The sequence below is a fragment of the Balaenoptera acutorostrata genome, chromosome 16 (assembly GCF_949987535.1).
Source record: "Balaenoptera acutorostrata chromosome 16, mBalAcu1.1, whole genome shotgun sequence".
Lineage (NCBI taxonomy): Eukaryota > Metazoa > Chordata > Mammalia > Artiodactyla > Balaenopteridae > Balaenoptera > Balaenoptera acutorostrata.
Genome location: NC_080079.1, coordinates 74,181,479 through 74,197,438, shown reverse-complemented (window position 1 = coordinate 74,197,438; position 15,960 = coordinate 74,181,479). Strand labels below are relative to the sequence as shown.

Genomic DNA, 15,960 nt, shown 5'->3' with positions numbered 1-15,960 from the left:
TTTTCTTTGTTGAACTTAACCTGTTTTCTACTTTCTGAATAACATTCTCTATTCCTTCAGAAATTACTGTGGCAAAAAATGTTAGCATAACCCAAAGCCTTTGGAATACCTATGGCTTTTTTCAAGCTTACAAACGTTTGATATAGTATGTTTCTTTTTAAGTGAAAACTGGAAGTCAGAAAGATTGGCCAGAACCACTAAGGTGACATAGAAAAGGGAAAGAAGCAGTTTTGCATGTGGGGTGAAAAAAATCAATTTTATAAGTGTACATCTTGGAGAACGGGCCAGGCAGCAGTTCAATAGGAAATAAGTGAATAACACCTGGGGCTTTGCGTGGACCACTTGCTCTGCATGGATTACTGGTGTGAAGAGTTGCTAAAATCCAGAAGCAGCACGAATAAACATTTGGGTGATTGCACCGTCTGTTTTGTATGGGTCGGACCACATCTGATTGTTAAGTTTGGGTCCTTACAGAAGACAACACTTAAAAAGTCTGGTTGCAGTGAAGCATTTTTATATCTTTTAGCAGAGCTCACTCACGCGTCCAGAAGGGATTCTCAAAAAGCAGTGAGCTTGCTGTCACCGGCAGCGTTCAGACTAGAATACATGCTTCGTGAGTGGGGAGTTTTTCTGGATTATTACCCCACTCCTGAGACAGTGCCTGGCGCACAATTGTTGAGCGTATAAATAAGAGCCTAATGACCATCTCTTAGGAAGAATGTCCTCGGGGGTCCCTGTGCTAGGTGGGCAGGAGGGCCTCAGAGTGCATTCCTCCAGTGAGATTGTGTGCATTTAGATCTCTATGGGACCCTGACTTTATGTGAAAGAAATGATTAGCTGATAACATAGTAAACTAAGTTGTAGTATTTTAGGAGAAATAATTTGGACTCAGCAGCTTAATGACCTTTTATCCATTTTTTGTCGGCTGATCCATTTTGCTTTAGACTCTTAGGTGCTTTCATGACATCATCGTGACAGGGTGGTCTTTGCCACCCCCCTGTTCTCCGAGATGAATCCAGCTCGTCTTGAGTGGCTGATTAGCTCACCTCCGCTGCCTTTAATCAGTCAGAGGAGGTGACCTTCCCAGCTGGAGGAAAAGTGTTCAGTCTCGGTTCTTCAGGTGGCCAGGTTCCTTTTTTTTAACAGTTTCTAAGGTGGCAGAACTCTTTCCAGTGATGCCAAACTCAACTTTGGGGCTCCTGCGCGGCTTATGAACTAGCGAGAAGCAGAATGGGAGGACGAAGTAGTAGAAAATGACAGGTTAAAAGTGCATCTGATTTGGAGGCAAAAAAGTGGATCACATCTGGGGGAATCCTGCACCAGAGCCACTGGTACGTCTTCAAGGATTCAGTACACAAGCTGAAAGATACCCACCCTGTTCTTGGTTGCCTTCGTCTCATGCCACTGCTCTCTTGCATTGCAGAGCACCAGAACTACTTCGGAATCGATGAGAACCTCGGCCCTGTGGCAGTCAGCATCCGGAGGGAGAAGGTGGAAGACGCCAAGGAGAAGGAAGGGTCCCAGTTCAACTACCGGGTGGCTTTCAGGACGAGCGAGGTACTGGGCGCTCAGGGTGTCTGTCCTGGGCTGGGCCTTGGGGTCGCTGCTTGGTTAAGGTGTCGCTTTCATTGTCAGTGCCGATCACAGCAGTTCAGGGGACCGGAAGGGCTTCTACTGTTTTGTTCAAAGTAGGAAATTTGAAGACCTGTGATGGATGTTAAGTGGCAGTGATTTGACCGCCCGCCACCTTACGTGACAGAAAGGATGAAATGATCAAAATGCAAGGTTTTCGGGCCTGAAGCAGAGGACAGACTTGAACTATATGATTTCATGTCAGAATTGAAGGACGACTTTAGCGTCGAATGCAGAAAACCAGGAGGCCGCCCGTGGGGTGGGTGTTGGCTTAGCGTGTCTGTAGGTCCGGCACCTCCGTGGCCCCGCACTTCGTCCCGCCAGCACCCTGGCTACTTCCCCGCTGGTCTTGCTTTGAGTGAAAAGTGCGACTTATACACCATATGGCCGATGCGTGGAGCTGTGTAGGTGGGGATGTTGATTTATATGAAGAACTAGATCTGGCCTGCACTTCAGGTCTTGTCCTCTTGACCATTGTCATTAGATGGGAATGTGTCGCCCACACGGTCCAGAATGTGATTCCTTCGGGATCAGAGTAGAGAGAGCCCCTCGCCGGCCCTGCCCAAGCCTGGCACTTTGGTGCCCACTGCCCGTGCATTGGTGCTCCCGTGAATGGGGCTCTGTGCCGTAAAGAGGAAAGGAAGCCCTCTCTGGAGGGGACATATTGTAAGTTACGGACCTGCAGCGTCCCGTTCTGTAGCCACTGACCACGTGTGACTGTTTAAATTTAAGGTAATTGAATAAAATAAGAAATGTGGCTGTGCGGTCACACCTGTCACAGGTCAGGCGCTCAGCAGCCCCTCGGGGCTGGTGGCTCCCGTATCAGCCAGTGCAGATGGCGGGCGGTCTCGTCACTGCAGAGAGTCCTGTTGCACAGCAATGCCGCGGAGCACCGTGCAAACGCTAGCGCCGTCGTTACCACCGTCACCGCGGCTGCTTTGTAACAAGACCCGGAGGGCTGGGGTTAGAACCAGGCCTCTCGGCCGGCCGTGCGGGGCCTCCTCTCTCCGCGTATTTGACCTGGGCTTAGATGACATGTGTCAGAATAGTGGCGCCAGGCTTTCACCACGTGTTTGAGGACATATCACAGATCAGGAGGCAGAGTCCGGTGGTGGTCTTCCCAGCCCTGGGTCACCTGCCCCCGGGGGTCATGGGATCGCCCCACTCAGCCTCGGGAATTGCCAGCGATGGAAAGTGAAATAGGAAAAGTGGAAGAAGAGAAGATGATGTAGAGAAAAATGGGAAAAAGAAAATGGAAGGATGGAGGAGGTAGTTGTGGCTAGCCCGGCCCTAGGACCCCCGGCTCCTCCTCGGCGCCCCTCTCGTGGTGGGAGTGACTTCACGTCCCCCCGGTGGGGCTTTGTCTCACTCCTTCTCGTGCTTCACGCACGTCTGGTAATATCAGCCCCGCCTGGCTCCTTCCTGACCCCTGAGTCCTTCAGTTGTTTAAAGACTGACTGTTGAGTGTTGAATTTCCTTCTTCAGGTCGAGAACTTTTAGCCTCTTTTGCCCCGCTCCGGAAAGAGCCTTAGCTTTCTTCCTCTTTTTTTTTTTTTTTTTAAATAAATGTATTTATTTATTTATTTATTTATGGCTGCGTTGGGTCTTCGTTGCTGTGCGCGGGTTCTCATTGCGGTGGCTTCTGTTGTTGCGGAGCACGGGCTCTAGGCGCACGGGCTTCAGTAGCTGTGGCTCGAAGGCTCTAGAGCGCAGGCCCAGTAGTTGTGGCTCACAGGCTTAGTTGCTCCGCAGCATGTGGGATCTTCCCGGACCAGGGCTCGAACCCGTGTCTCCTGTATTGGCAGGCAGATTCTTAACCACTGCACCACCGGGGAAGCCTCTTCCTCTTTTTTTAAGGCAACTAAAACGTTATGCTTTAAAGAGGCAACCAGGACTAAGTGTTAACCGGGATGTTGTATTTTGCCCCTGCAGCTGACAACCCTGAGAGGAGCGATTCTGGAAGATGCCATACCCTCTACCGCCAGGCATGGGACTGCACGCGGACTCCCTCTCAAAGAAGTCCTGGAATACGTCATTCCAGAGCTGAGCATCCAGTGCCTGAGGCAGGCCTCGAGCTCACCCAAGGTCTCGGAGCAGCTGCTCAAGCTGGATGAGCAAGGGGTGTGTATCACGTGGGAGACTGTAAGTGTGCGGGACTTTGTGTCCACGTTTCTGAATGTTCTGGAGTTTCCCCATCCATCTGCCTTTGGGGATCATTTATTTTTAATGCCTTAAAGCATTTTCTCTCCAGTTTTTCCCGAATATGCCTCTATACTAGTTAAGTAACATGATGCCTTTAATAATAAGTGCAATGCACCTCCTGCTGAGTTGTGACTTGCATTGTTTTTACCAGGGTTTCGGTATGTCCCAGCTGGCAGGAGCAGATCTGATTCATGATTATTAGAGACTGCTGGTGTATTTTCCCAGGGTGTAAAGAACTCACGTTGGGCCTTTCCCTGAACTAACATTTATTCTTGTCTGCTCTGTGCAAAGTGTCATGCTAACAGATGGCAGTGAACAGCACGTATCAGGAGGCTTGAAGCTAAGACTTGGTCACTACCCTTAGGGCCGTTAGTGTGGTCATGGGTCATGGAGACATAGAAATGCAGTGTGTGCTCTGGGAAAAGAGAAAGTAACATCTGAAGGAGGTGGTGTTGTAACTGGTCCTTTAGACTTGAGTAGAATTCCAACAGGGAGATACGAGCAGAGCAGTTGGCTCTTTTAGAAACCATGGCCTGTTTCTTTACAAGAGAAGGGCACACACAGGGAGGTTAGGAGTTAAAACAACAACAATTACAAAGTATGTTGAGGCTGGAGTGAATGCTGGGCTAAGGAGTTAGCACTGATCGAGGAGGTGGTAGGGAACATTGAAGGTTTGCCAGTAAGATGTGACATGCTCGTAGCCGTAATTTAGGACGATTATTCTGGTAGAAGGGAACTGGACAGCCTGGTGAAGGTAGAGACTGATGATGGCCTGGAGCTAAATTATGTGATCATTAATCGCATCCGGGAGAGAATTAATGATGGACAGGATTTAGGTGGTGGCCCAGAAGATGGAAAGAAGCCTTTTAACTTCAGATGCAAGATAATTTGGAGGCAAACCTGAGTGGTCGGTGCCCAAGGGTATGCAATTTATTTTAAATGAGTGGATTTGTTTTTAAATACATGCTTTGCAGAAAGAAAAAGACAATTATGATGTCTTTCCAGAATTTTCCAAGGACAATTCTTTCTCATGTTTTGGAGGGAGTATGCGGGATTTCTTGGTGGACCCAGTAACCCACTCCCTGTGATATATTGGTGGAGTATTTGATTCTCAGATGGCTGGAATTCTAAAAAAGATGAAGTTGTAATTGCACTAGCAAATTCACACTGCATTCTCAGCCAGAGGAAGCAGGCACTGTGGAATTCAGAGTGGCGAATCCTGCAGTCTGTCTTTCTCAAGAATGAAAGCTGATATATTAAAGACAACAACTAAACCAAACCAAACCAAAACTTGAACCCTGAGCAATTGACTTCTAAAATCCCACAGAAGAGTTCATCATGGTCATCACTGGTAAAGTGCTTTTAGAATGGTCATGAGGCAGTTGAGGAAATCCTGTTGTCATGGAGGGACAGAGGGGGTGTGTCGCTGCTGGTCCAGGGACTCAGAGTTCAGGAGGGCTTGGTGGGAAGGACAGCATTTGTCACCGAACCGAACCTGGGTCCACTCACCTGCACGTAGGCGCAGTAAAGTCGATCTCCTGACACCGGGTTTGGGTGAAGGAAAGTGCAGCGTTTATTGTAAAATCACCAGTACAGGGAGAATGGGTGGCTTGTGCTCAAAAACCCCAAACTCCCCGAAGGGTTTCAGCAGAGCATTTTTTTTTTCTTTTTTAACATCTTTATTGGAGTATAATTGCTTTACAATGGTATGTTAGTTTCTGCTGTATAACAAAGTGAATCAGCTATACGTATACATATATCCCCATATCCCCTCCCTCTTGTGTCTCCCTCCCACCCTCCCTATCCCACCCATCTAGGTGGTCGCAAAGCACTGAGCTGATCTCCCTGTGTTATGCGGCTGCTTCCCACTAGCTATCTATTTTACATTTGGTAGTAAATGTAAGTCCATGCCACTCTCTCACTTAGTCCCAGCTTACCCTTCCCCCTCGCCGTGTCCTCAAGTCCATTCTCTACATCTGCGTCTTTATTCCTGTCCTGCCCCTAGGTTCTTCAGAACCATTTTTTTTCTAGATTCCATATATATGTGTTAGCATACAATGTTTGTTTTTCTCTTTCTGACTGACTTCACTCTGTATGAAAGACTCTAGGTCCATCCACCTCACTACAAATAACTCAATTTCATTTCTCTTTATGGCTGAGTAATATTCCTTGTATATATGTGCCACATTTTCTTTATCCATTCATCTGTCGATGGACACTTAGGTTGCTTCCATGACCTGGCTATTGTACATAGTGCTGCAATGAACATTGTGGTACATGTCTCTTTTTGAATTATAGTTTTCTCAGGGTATATGCCCAGTAGTGGGATTGCTGGGTCGTATGGTAGTTCTATTTTAGTTTTTTAAGGAACCTCCATACTGTTCTCCGTAGTGGCTGTATCAATTTACATTCCCACCAACAGTGCAGGAGGGTTCCCTTTTCTCCACACCCTCTCCAGCATTTATTGTTTGTAGGTTTTTTGATGATGGCCATTCTGACCGGTGTGAAGTGATACTTCATTGTAGTTTTGATCAGCAGAGCAATTTTAAAGGCCAGGTGAGGGAGGGGAACCCCAGGGTCTGTGATCAGCTTGTGCACAGTTCTCTGATTGGCTGGTGGTGGTCAGTCCTTAGGCACCAGAAGGTCTGGAGGCTACGTACTCATGATCATCAAGTGATTTCTTCCATTTGGGGGTGGTTTTTAGCATCTGAAAAACAACTCAGGAAATAGGCGTCAGATACTATTATCTGGTCTATTATCTAGGTACTTCAGAGAGGAGCTACAGCAGAGGATATGGGGAAGGGGTCTATCCTGGGAAGGCCCCATAGGGTCCTGCTCCGTTACACATTCACTTCCGTGTCATGGAAGAGTCTGGAAGAGCTGTGCCGATCCCCGTGGTCTTCATCCCTTTATGTTTCTGGTGTGTGTTGCTTCTCCCTTGATTACATGTCCCTTACCTGCTGGGTAGCAGGTGCCTGCGGATGAGGTGCTTGGTCCCTCAGGCTGCTGTGGAGGAGTCCACAGGTGGCCCCGTGTTCCCCAGCCTGGATCCTGACGCCCAAGCCCTGAGAGACGTTACAACAGCCACAGGTGACTGTCTCCTCACAGAATGAAGCAGGCACTTCTTGGGATGTCTGTCCGGCAGAATAGGTCCAGGAGCTACGCTGGTGGGAAGCATTGAAGGTTATAAAAATGACTCTGCCAGGGAATTTTTCTTAAACTAGGCCTTCAGGTACTTTGAATGAACACCTATTTACAATCTGATGAATTAATTTTGAGAACTGGGTGCTTCTTTTAAGCACATCAGTGCATTTTAGAGCTCTAGCTGTATTCATGTGTTTTTTTCTTTCGAGATTATATTTATTTGACTCTGGTATACTTTCATAATGGTGTACAATACGACATTTTAACGTCCCACAACTCTTACTGGTATCTAATTTCCATATTACGTCAGCAAGAGCTACTATTTATGCTCATCTCTGAAAGATATTAGACAGCTTTTCTAACATCCTGGTTTCTAAAGGATCCTTAAAAGTTGCCCTAAACTGTTGGGGTGTTTTGAGTCTCTTCCGGGTAGTGCTGTCTTTATCTACTTTCCTGATAGAAAATCTGCCCAAGGAGGGGATGGGCCAGTTTTATGTTACTGGTCTTCAGGGGTTTTAATCTTGAAAAAATACTTTAAAGGACATATTGTCGTTTTCTGCTTTCTTGGAGTTTGGAATCCATTCCTGGTTTGACAGTCACTGTGTTTATCTGCTCTGCGCAAGACATGTTGTATCAATGGGAGATATAGTGGGTATCAGGTCATTCATTCCGTTCTTTACATTTGGTAAGATGTTTTGAGCAGGAAGACTCCATGCCATGGAGAATCATAAGGGAAGTAATTATCAATCAGGACTTTGAAAGTTTTGCTACTTTATCTACATAAATTCACCTCCCAACCTCTAAGATTCCATTTTTCCTTTTTAAAAAGACTACCCTAGTTTGTATAACAGGTGAATTCCTAAGATTATATAGGTTGACTTTTTTTTTTTAATTGAAGTGTAGTTGATCTACAATGCGTCAGTTTCAGGTGTACAGTAAAGTGATTCAGTTATACATATATATGTATTCCTTTTCAGATTCTTTTCCATTATAGGTCATTACAGTATATTGAATATAGTTCCCTGTGTTTATTTTATATATATAGTAGTGTGTATCTGTTAATCCCAAACTCCTAATTTATCTTTACCCCCTAGGTTGACTATTCTTAAAAAATTAATTCAGGTAAATTATGACAGCTCACTGACTTAGAATATTAGAGCATCTTTGGATTAATTTGTTCACAAGCCAATTACCCCTTCTGCTCTTGTCTCCTCACCCAGATATATATTCACTCACATACCGGGTTTACTTGACACGAAGTCAAGCGGGTCTAAATACATGAGACTACACGCTTAGAACAGGTGGTTGAGTTGGGAGGATGCGGTGGAAGGGCTTTCCTGCACCCTTGAATTTATTTTCAAGGCCATTCCGAGGCTCTGTTTTTTGTCACCTTCCTTTAAATTTAAATTTTCTTGTCAATAGTGACGGGGCTTCTGGCCTTGGGACAGAGCACTCATCTTTCATCCAGTCCCAGGAGGCAAGGGATCGTCTGCCTGTCCGTGCAGGGTCTGTGTGTCTAGCTCTGGGCACGGGAGCAGTCTAGAGTTTTGACAAGTGGGTGTTGTTCGTTGTTGACCGTGGTGACGCCCAGGTGCCAGCCTCATTCACCCCGGGACAGCGGGACTGGCTGTGATTTGCATCAGAACAGTTAAAGGAAGGTCAGTGGGACGGGGGCGTGGTTAGGCTCAGCCTGAGGTGTAGAGGGCTTAGAAACAAAGCCTTGTTCCGAGAGAATTGGGGGTTTTCGTTCATGGGGACCCGGGGTCCACCCTCCCCTTGGTACCGCGATCGGGCTGAAGAGGCGTGCCGGCTTTCTGATGACCCACGGGCAGCAGGGGGTCAGCCTTGGTGTTGCATTTCCATTGATTTCATGAGGTTTATAGGAGATTCGAGTGAGAGAGGTCTATTCCTTCACACCGTGTCTCATGCTCTTACTGTTTTAGTGGAATCACAGGCCTTGTAGTAAACACAGGCCGCAGTGGTTTATTCTCAGTCACTGGAGCAGAGCTCCAGGAGCTGGGGCCAGACACCTGGGGGCTTTGAAGTCTAATTTAGCCTCATCCCCCGGTTCCCGTGGGCCCAGGGCTGCTTGGGTATAAAGCAAGTCCTGTTCCCGGTTGGGGTGTAGACACAGGCTGGTCTGTGCGATGGCTGGAAGGAGACGGGTGTGAGTGGACAGCACCGCGCTCAGCAAGGAAGCTCCGGGGGGTTCAGTTCTCCAGGTATTTGGCCTGTGCCTGAGTCCACAGGGAGCATCGAGTCCGCAAGAGGAATCAGAGAGAAACTGCGCTGGTCCAGGGGGGGCTCTGCTTCACCCTCATGGGGCCGCCCCGGTCCCAACCCCGGGGCCCCAGACAGCTTTGCTCCGGGCCTGCTGCACAAAGAGGCAGAGGAGGGGTTTCCTGCTGGGGTTGGCGGGGCTGCCTGGGACAAGCCGCAGGTGTGGCAGGGGCGTGGCGTGAGGTGGCATCAGGAGAGGTGGCACCAGAAGAGGTGGCAGGGCTCTAGGGGAGCGGCAGGCAGGGGGACAGACAGGGCGGCAGCCCCGGGATGCGGGTGGTGGTACGGCCGCCCCTGCTGGGTGCGGAGGATGTGTGGGCGGGGGGCCCTGGGGTCCTGGGTACCTGTACCTGCTAATCTCTCCACAGGATCTCTGGGGGACTCTCCATGAGGCCAGGGCCGGACAACTGGGGAGAAGGGAGGTCACACCATCACGGTGTCGAGGAGGTACAGCAGTCTCGTAGAGGTCCCGTTAGAGGATTTATCCAGTTCTGACAGTCACCAAGGTCATCCACATCTGTGGTGACAATTGCCAATCCCAGGTGTTGCCTAAAGTACTTTAAGATCCTGGAGTGTCTTCTGGGTCACTCAGAACAATTAGTGTTCTGAAATAATTAGTGAAATAATATGAGACATTTGTATTATACTTTTTTTTTTTTTTTTTTGGGAGGATGATGGTCTGTTTGCAGTAAATGTGGTGTCTCATTTATTTGGATAGTTGAGTTGATCAGACACATTTATTCCTCAATCCCTGGACAAACAGAAATGTTTTTTCTGCCTTGACGCTGCTAAAGGACTAGTACAACACAACTCATAACACTAATAGCTTACGCCCAGCATCTCATAGCCCCACATTCCGGGCCTGGATCCTTGTCTTCACTGTGTGATTGGGACCTGTGCGCTCTCCACCCGCCCCCCCCCCAAAAACCCCTCACCATGGGAGCCATCCTGTAGGTAGCTTATCCGGTCCGATTACGAACAGGTGACTGATGTCTCGTCTGGTTCCTCCCCTCCCGCGTAGCACCCAGAAGGTGGAGCGTGTGTAGAATGTACTGGTGGTCGGCCGCCCACCCAGCTCTGAGCTTCCCCTAGCATCTCTGCTGAGATGCCCCAAGCAGGCAGATCCCTACCTTTCTTGGATTGTACATTGTCATAGGTCACCCGGATGAGATGGCTGTAATCACTTTGCCACTCAAGGGAAATGAGTACCATTTTACCTTATTTTACTGATCTAGTCAGCCCTGAGTTTTGATGAAAGGCTCTGTTTTACAGCTTGATAATAGAAGTGAACAGTGTTACGGATGGATGCCTTGAGGGAATCAGAGAGGGCTGATAATCCATCAGCCTTTGGAGGCTCAGATTGCGGCTAGTAAGATGAAGTGCCCTGATTGCCTGAGTGACAAGGAGTTCCTCTTTAGGGAAAACAAGAAAGCTGTAAAGGTGGATCCAGTTTCTCCCCGGCCTTGGGAGAAAGCAGTGTGGTAGCTTCCAGCATGATACGGGATGGACATGGAGATACAGCTACAGCAGGAAATCTTCAATTGCTACTAAAATTCTTTATGGCCTGTTGTATATTTAGCAGATATTTTCAAGACATTCAAAAATGTAGAAATGACGGTAATTGTTCAGTCAGAGTTACTTTTATGGAAACAAAACATTATTCTATCACTATACATATATCACAATTTCCTTACCAGACCTGAATTTGATTTGTTTTTTTTTAATTACAGTCTTTCATATTTCCATGAGTGTTCAAACAACGACAACAAAAAAGCATTAGGAACCAGAGAGGGAAAACTTTTTAAAGTGTGCAGCCATTTTTTCTTTCTAACTTGGAAGATAATGCTCATGACTATATAGAGGGTATAAGATTAAATATTTCCACAGTTGTATTTTTAAATAAATGCTTGAACCTGGCTCTCCATTTTGGAAACCTGGCAGCTCCCACATGGGCAAGGCCATTCATTATATTTCTTAGGGTGTCTGACGTTTCTCCAGCTGTTATTTTCGGGTTTCTGGGTTTGTTATGTATTTGGAGTATTGTGTACAATGACAGCTGCTTATTCTTTTGCTTCGTAGCTTATGAGAATTGTCCTGACAAGCTTTCCTGAGAACAGAATTCTCAGCTCCTATCATCTTAGTTTTACTGGAAGTTAGCTCGTTTGATACTTTCTGTTTTCATTTTACTTTTTAATTTGATTTTTATTTTATATTGGAATATAGTTGATTTACAATGTTGGTTAGTTTCAGGTGTCCTTGTCTGATACTTTTTGCCGAGTAATTCCCTTTCTGCCCCATTTCAGCTGAGCTTTCAGCACAAGATCGGGATCCTGTATTGCAGAGCCGGTCAGAGCACCGAGGAGGAAATGTACAACAACGAGACGGCCGGACCAGCTTTTGAAGAATTCCTCGATCTGCTGGGCCAGAGGGTGCGGCTGAAAGGATTTAGTAAATACCGGGCTCAGCTGGACAATAAAAGTAAGCTTCAGACTTGCTTGTGTGTGCACAGATTTAATTCTCCAAAGGTAGGCACGCTGCAGACATCTAAGCTAGCGATCCCGAGCCCTCCCCTTCTTGACCCCCTGCAGCGGCCGAGCAGGCTTATTTGGGATGGAGTTGAGATTTCCTCAGATGTGCAGAGGGAGCGCATTTCTCAAGAGCTCTGCGTCTCACATAAGCTCAAAGGGTCAATTCTTGTTCCTATGTAACAGGAGCAGAGATTCGCCGGTGTTTGGTGCATAATCTTTTAATATGTTCTTCTTTCTTTTCACCTCACCTGTCTGTTACACCCTTTTCCACTGCAGCAAAGATGAGCCCCGCATTCATTTCTGAAAGTCTAAACATCCCCACGTCCACTCAGGCCATGCTCACGGCCTTATCTTGCTCGTTTCCGTTTTCACGACGTTACCTGGGGAGCTGAAGCAGTGATGAAACACCTGACGCATCCTGCTTCCCAAGAACCTTAGTCAGGTCCCCTCGAGCGGGACACCTGTGGGTGCCCTCCTAGGATGTGTGCATTTGTCTTGTCTCTTCATGTAGGCAGTCGTGTTCCTTATGGTCCTCATAAACTCTACGCATTTCACCTTCGTATTTGTGTTGTTATTTAGTTGCTCTCAGCACACCTAAAAATACCAGGCAGAGTAATTTTGTGTATCTGGGGAAATTTTGCTTATTGTCAAGCGATTAATCGCTTGCTCTTTTAATGAAGGAAGAGCAGATAGATTCTGAACTTGGAGCACCTGGGAGGGCATCCAGCCCTAGAGGAGGGGCCGGTGGGAACTTTTCCCTGGGGGAGGGTCAGCGTGTGGCCGAGCCAGGGTTGGCATGGAGGCCACCTGAGCCCCTGCGGCCCCCTGGCCCGCTCACCTTGGGACCATCAGAGATACTTGCCTAGATCGCCAACGGTGCCCCTCTTAGTGCGCATGGCCTGTCATCAGTTCTGGGGTTTTGATCTGCGTTTGAAAGTTACCCTTAGAGGATAGATCGCAAGACCTGGACACGGTGTTGGCTCACATGCGGGCCCTGTGTGTCCTCCACACACGCCAAGGTTGGAGTTTGACTATTTGGCTGAATGTGTATTGCTCATGCCGCAGAAATGTTAAGGTTAGAAAATAATTTGCGACAGCCATTGCAAATATCCACATCTTTTAAGAAGGATCAGTGAGACCTTTTCTGATTTTCTCCTCTGTTTCCTGTGCAAACTCCCCTTACCCACAGACCGCCACATACCCGCTAGAGGTGCTGGCGTGCCACCCTTAGGGACGTCCTTCCAGGAGAACCACTGCCAACCTGGACTCATTGCTATGCATGCCTGCCGTCCCTCTGCTGTGGGGTGGATTGGGGAAGCATTTTAAGAGCTTCTGAGCTGTACTTTCTATAAAACTACAACAGAGGTAATGCAGATATTTTCCTATGTATAGAATTGACATCAGCTTTGAGTTTTGATGACCTAAGAGATGTCTTTAATACATTACAGAGGTAGCGCTGAGTACTTTAGTGCAAGGAAATGATAACATCGGAACAAGATTTTGATGTGTTGATTCTAATAATCAGCAAGTCTTTTATTTTTATGAGCAAGACCTTCTGTGAGATGCAAAGAAATCATGGCATGCCTTTAGAGAGAAGGTTTCTAAGCATTATGTTTCATGGAGTGGTCAAATAAAAAGTATGTCTTTCGTGCAGTGGGCAAAAAAAAATATCTTCCTTCTTAAATACAGGAGAGTTGTGTTTCAGTTTTCATTCTGCCTGCCCACAGGACCTTGGGCAAATCTGGGCCTCATTTTCTTCACAAAGAAAAGTCAGAGTTTCGGGCTAGAGTATCTGAGATGTCCCTTCCAGCTTTAAAATGGGTTGTTCCTCTCTTAAGTACAGAATGAAATGGGGTAGGAACAGAGGCGCTGTGAGCCGCTAAGGTGCTCTGCTAACCAGTACAGTATAGACCCCCAGGCCGTGGCCAGCCTTTCTTTGGTTGGGTGCAGAGAATGATAAAACCGGAGACTGCCATGATGGCCCTGTATCTCTCTCTCTTTTTTTTTAAAATAAATTTATTTATTTATTTTTGGCTGCATTGGTTCTTCGTTGCTGCACGCGGGCTTTCTCTAGTTGTGGCGAGCGGAGGCTACTCTTCGTTGCGGTGCACAGGCTTCTCACTGCAGTGGCTTCTCTTGTTGCGGAGCATAGACTCTAGGCATGTGGGCTTCCGTAGTTGTGGCACGTGGGCTCAGTAGTTGCGGCTCACGGGCTCTAGAGTGCAGGCTCAGTAGCTGTGGTGCACGGGCTTAGTTGCTCCACGGCATGTGGGAACTTCTCGGACCAGGGCTCGAACCCGTGTCCCCTGCATTGGCAGGCGGATTCTTAACCACTGCGCCACCAGGAAAGCCCCCCTGTATCTCCTTTTGAACAGAAATATTTGCAGCAAACCCTTGAACAAGCTTGAGTTGACCTTTTGCATTACCCTTCTGATGTTTAAAATAAAAACTTTGAAAATATTGAATACTTAATTTTAGAAATTCGTCCTTTAGTCCTACTTGGGATAGACGAATTATGACCACATTTTTGAGAGTGTTTCTCCCCCTTCCCCCTAAAACTGCATTTTTCTTTTTTCATTATGACTTCCTGAATCTGAAGCCCATTGACCAGACTGTGAAATATCTGTCGGCATTTCTCTTACTGAATTTTAAGCATCATAGTAACAGTGTTGTGAGGGGAGTCACTGAACCTGCAGGGTTAGTCCATCCTCTGACCTTCTGTGTTATTTCTTCGTGGGAGGAACAGTTGTCATTCCCTCGCGACTGGCCTGCTCACTTCCAAAGCCACGTTCACCCTTAAGGTCCTGAGACAAGACGGTTGAAATGGAAGATTACTCTCTAAGAAGTCCTAAGAAAAATAACAAATATGCATTTAATGACTAGTTAAAAGAGAAAATGGGGGCTGGATAATATAGAGCTTATTAGATGAATATCCTCTCTGACCATCTGCAAGTTGATTTATCAGTATCCATAGATAAACATTCTACATACTCACCTTACACATGAAATTTCCTTCTATGAGTACCTTTCAGCACAAAACTGTATGCAGTACTTTTCTCTAGAGGATTTTCAGGACTATTTCTGAGTTGGATGTAAGTGTTGGAAATAAGAATATGTTTCATGATTTAGAAAGAAAACAATAAATGCCCGTGAAGGTTAAGTGTTTTAATGTTTTTAAAGTAAAAATTTTAATTTTCAGATTAAAATAAGGTTAGCCCAAGATCACTACTTAGAGTTTCCCCAACAAACACAACGGAATAAACTTTGTTTTCAATAATATTGAACAGTATTCTTTATTGTTGTTTAAAAGGTAGAAGATAAACCTGTATACAGATCAAGGCTTGAGAAGGGCAATCTTGAGTTCTGTTTACATCTTAATTTCTATTTATCTTTTTGTCTTTATCCATATGCAAAGTGGTTCAAACCCCCGTCCTAAAATTATTACTTAAACGTTTTATAGTCACTGTTGGTTTGGGTGTCTGAAACTCTCAGTGAGGTAATCTGTTGATAATACAGATGGGTTTCAAATTTGCACAGAATCATTCTGCTTTTCAAAAGATGAATAGCTGTATGATTAACAGGGATTCAGATGTCATAGTTTTTTTAGCATGTATCAGTGCATAATATGCAGTAAGAGATCACATTCATCCTTCCTGGTCTTAATCATATGACTGCATCATCACATTGCCTGTCAGAAAGAGAAGAAAATTACTTCCATCATTCAGGGAAGAAATCCTTAACATCTTTCGTTCCCATTTCCATATGAAGTCAATCCTGTTTCATTTTTCTGGGTTCTGGAGGGTCAAGTGCCCAAGAGTAACTGATAATTAACTGTAAACACACGCACATACACGCGCACGCACACACACACGATGGGGCAAGGATAACTTCCGGTTAGCTCAGCCCTGTCTAATAATTGCACCCAGACCGACGCCAGGCCACAACTCCTCCCCCCGTGCTCACCTGTACTTCTTGGGGCAGCGGCATCTCGCCCATGTGGGTCATCTAAGTTAGCACTGCGAAGGCAAGCGTGTAGAAGAAAAGAGAGGGGAAACCACGCGTTCAGTAGAAAGCGCCTGGGTGAGAGCAGATGAGGAGAAACCTCAGGCCGCAGGCGTGGGCTGGAAAGTGGTAGAAACAGGGCCTAGTGAGAGAGCGGGGCCACCCCCAAGAC

At 46.6% G+C, this 15,960-nt stretch overlaps 1 protein-coding gene across 8 annotated transcripts in view; it reads left to right on the top strand.

The window, feature by feature from the left end:
• Nucleotides 1–15,960, top strand: part of SIPA1L2 (signal induced proliferation associated 1 like 2) — a 220,988-nt gene that overhangs the window by 131,402 nt on the left and 73,626 nt on the right. For 6 of the 8 annotated variants that reach the window (XM_057531393.1, XM_057531387.1, XM_057531388.1 and 3 more), the window contains 3 exons: nt 1,424–1,557; nt 3,565–3,774; nt 11,562–11,736. In XM_057531393.1, the coding sequence (XP_057387376.1) occupies nt 1,424–1,557; nt 3,565–3,774; nt 11,562–11,736 (519 nt within the window). The remainder of the gene's footprint in view (nt 1–1,423; nt 1,558–3,564; nt 3,775–11,561; nt 11,737–15,960) is intronic. The other 2 variants (XM_057531392.1, XM_057531390.1) reach the window with 1 other exon arrangement.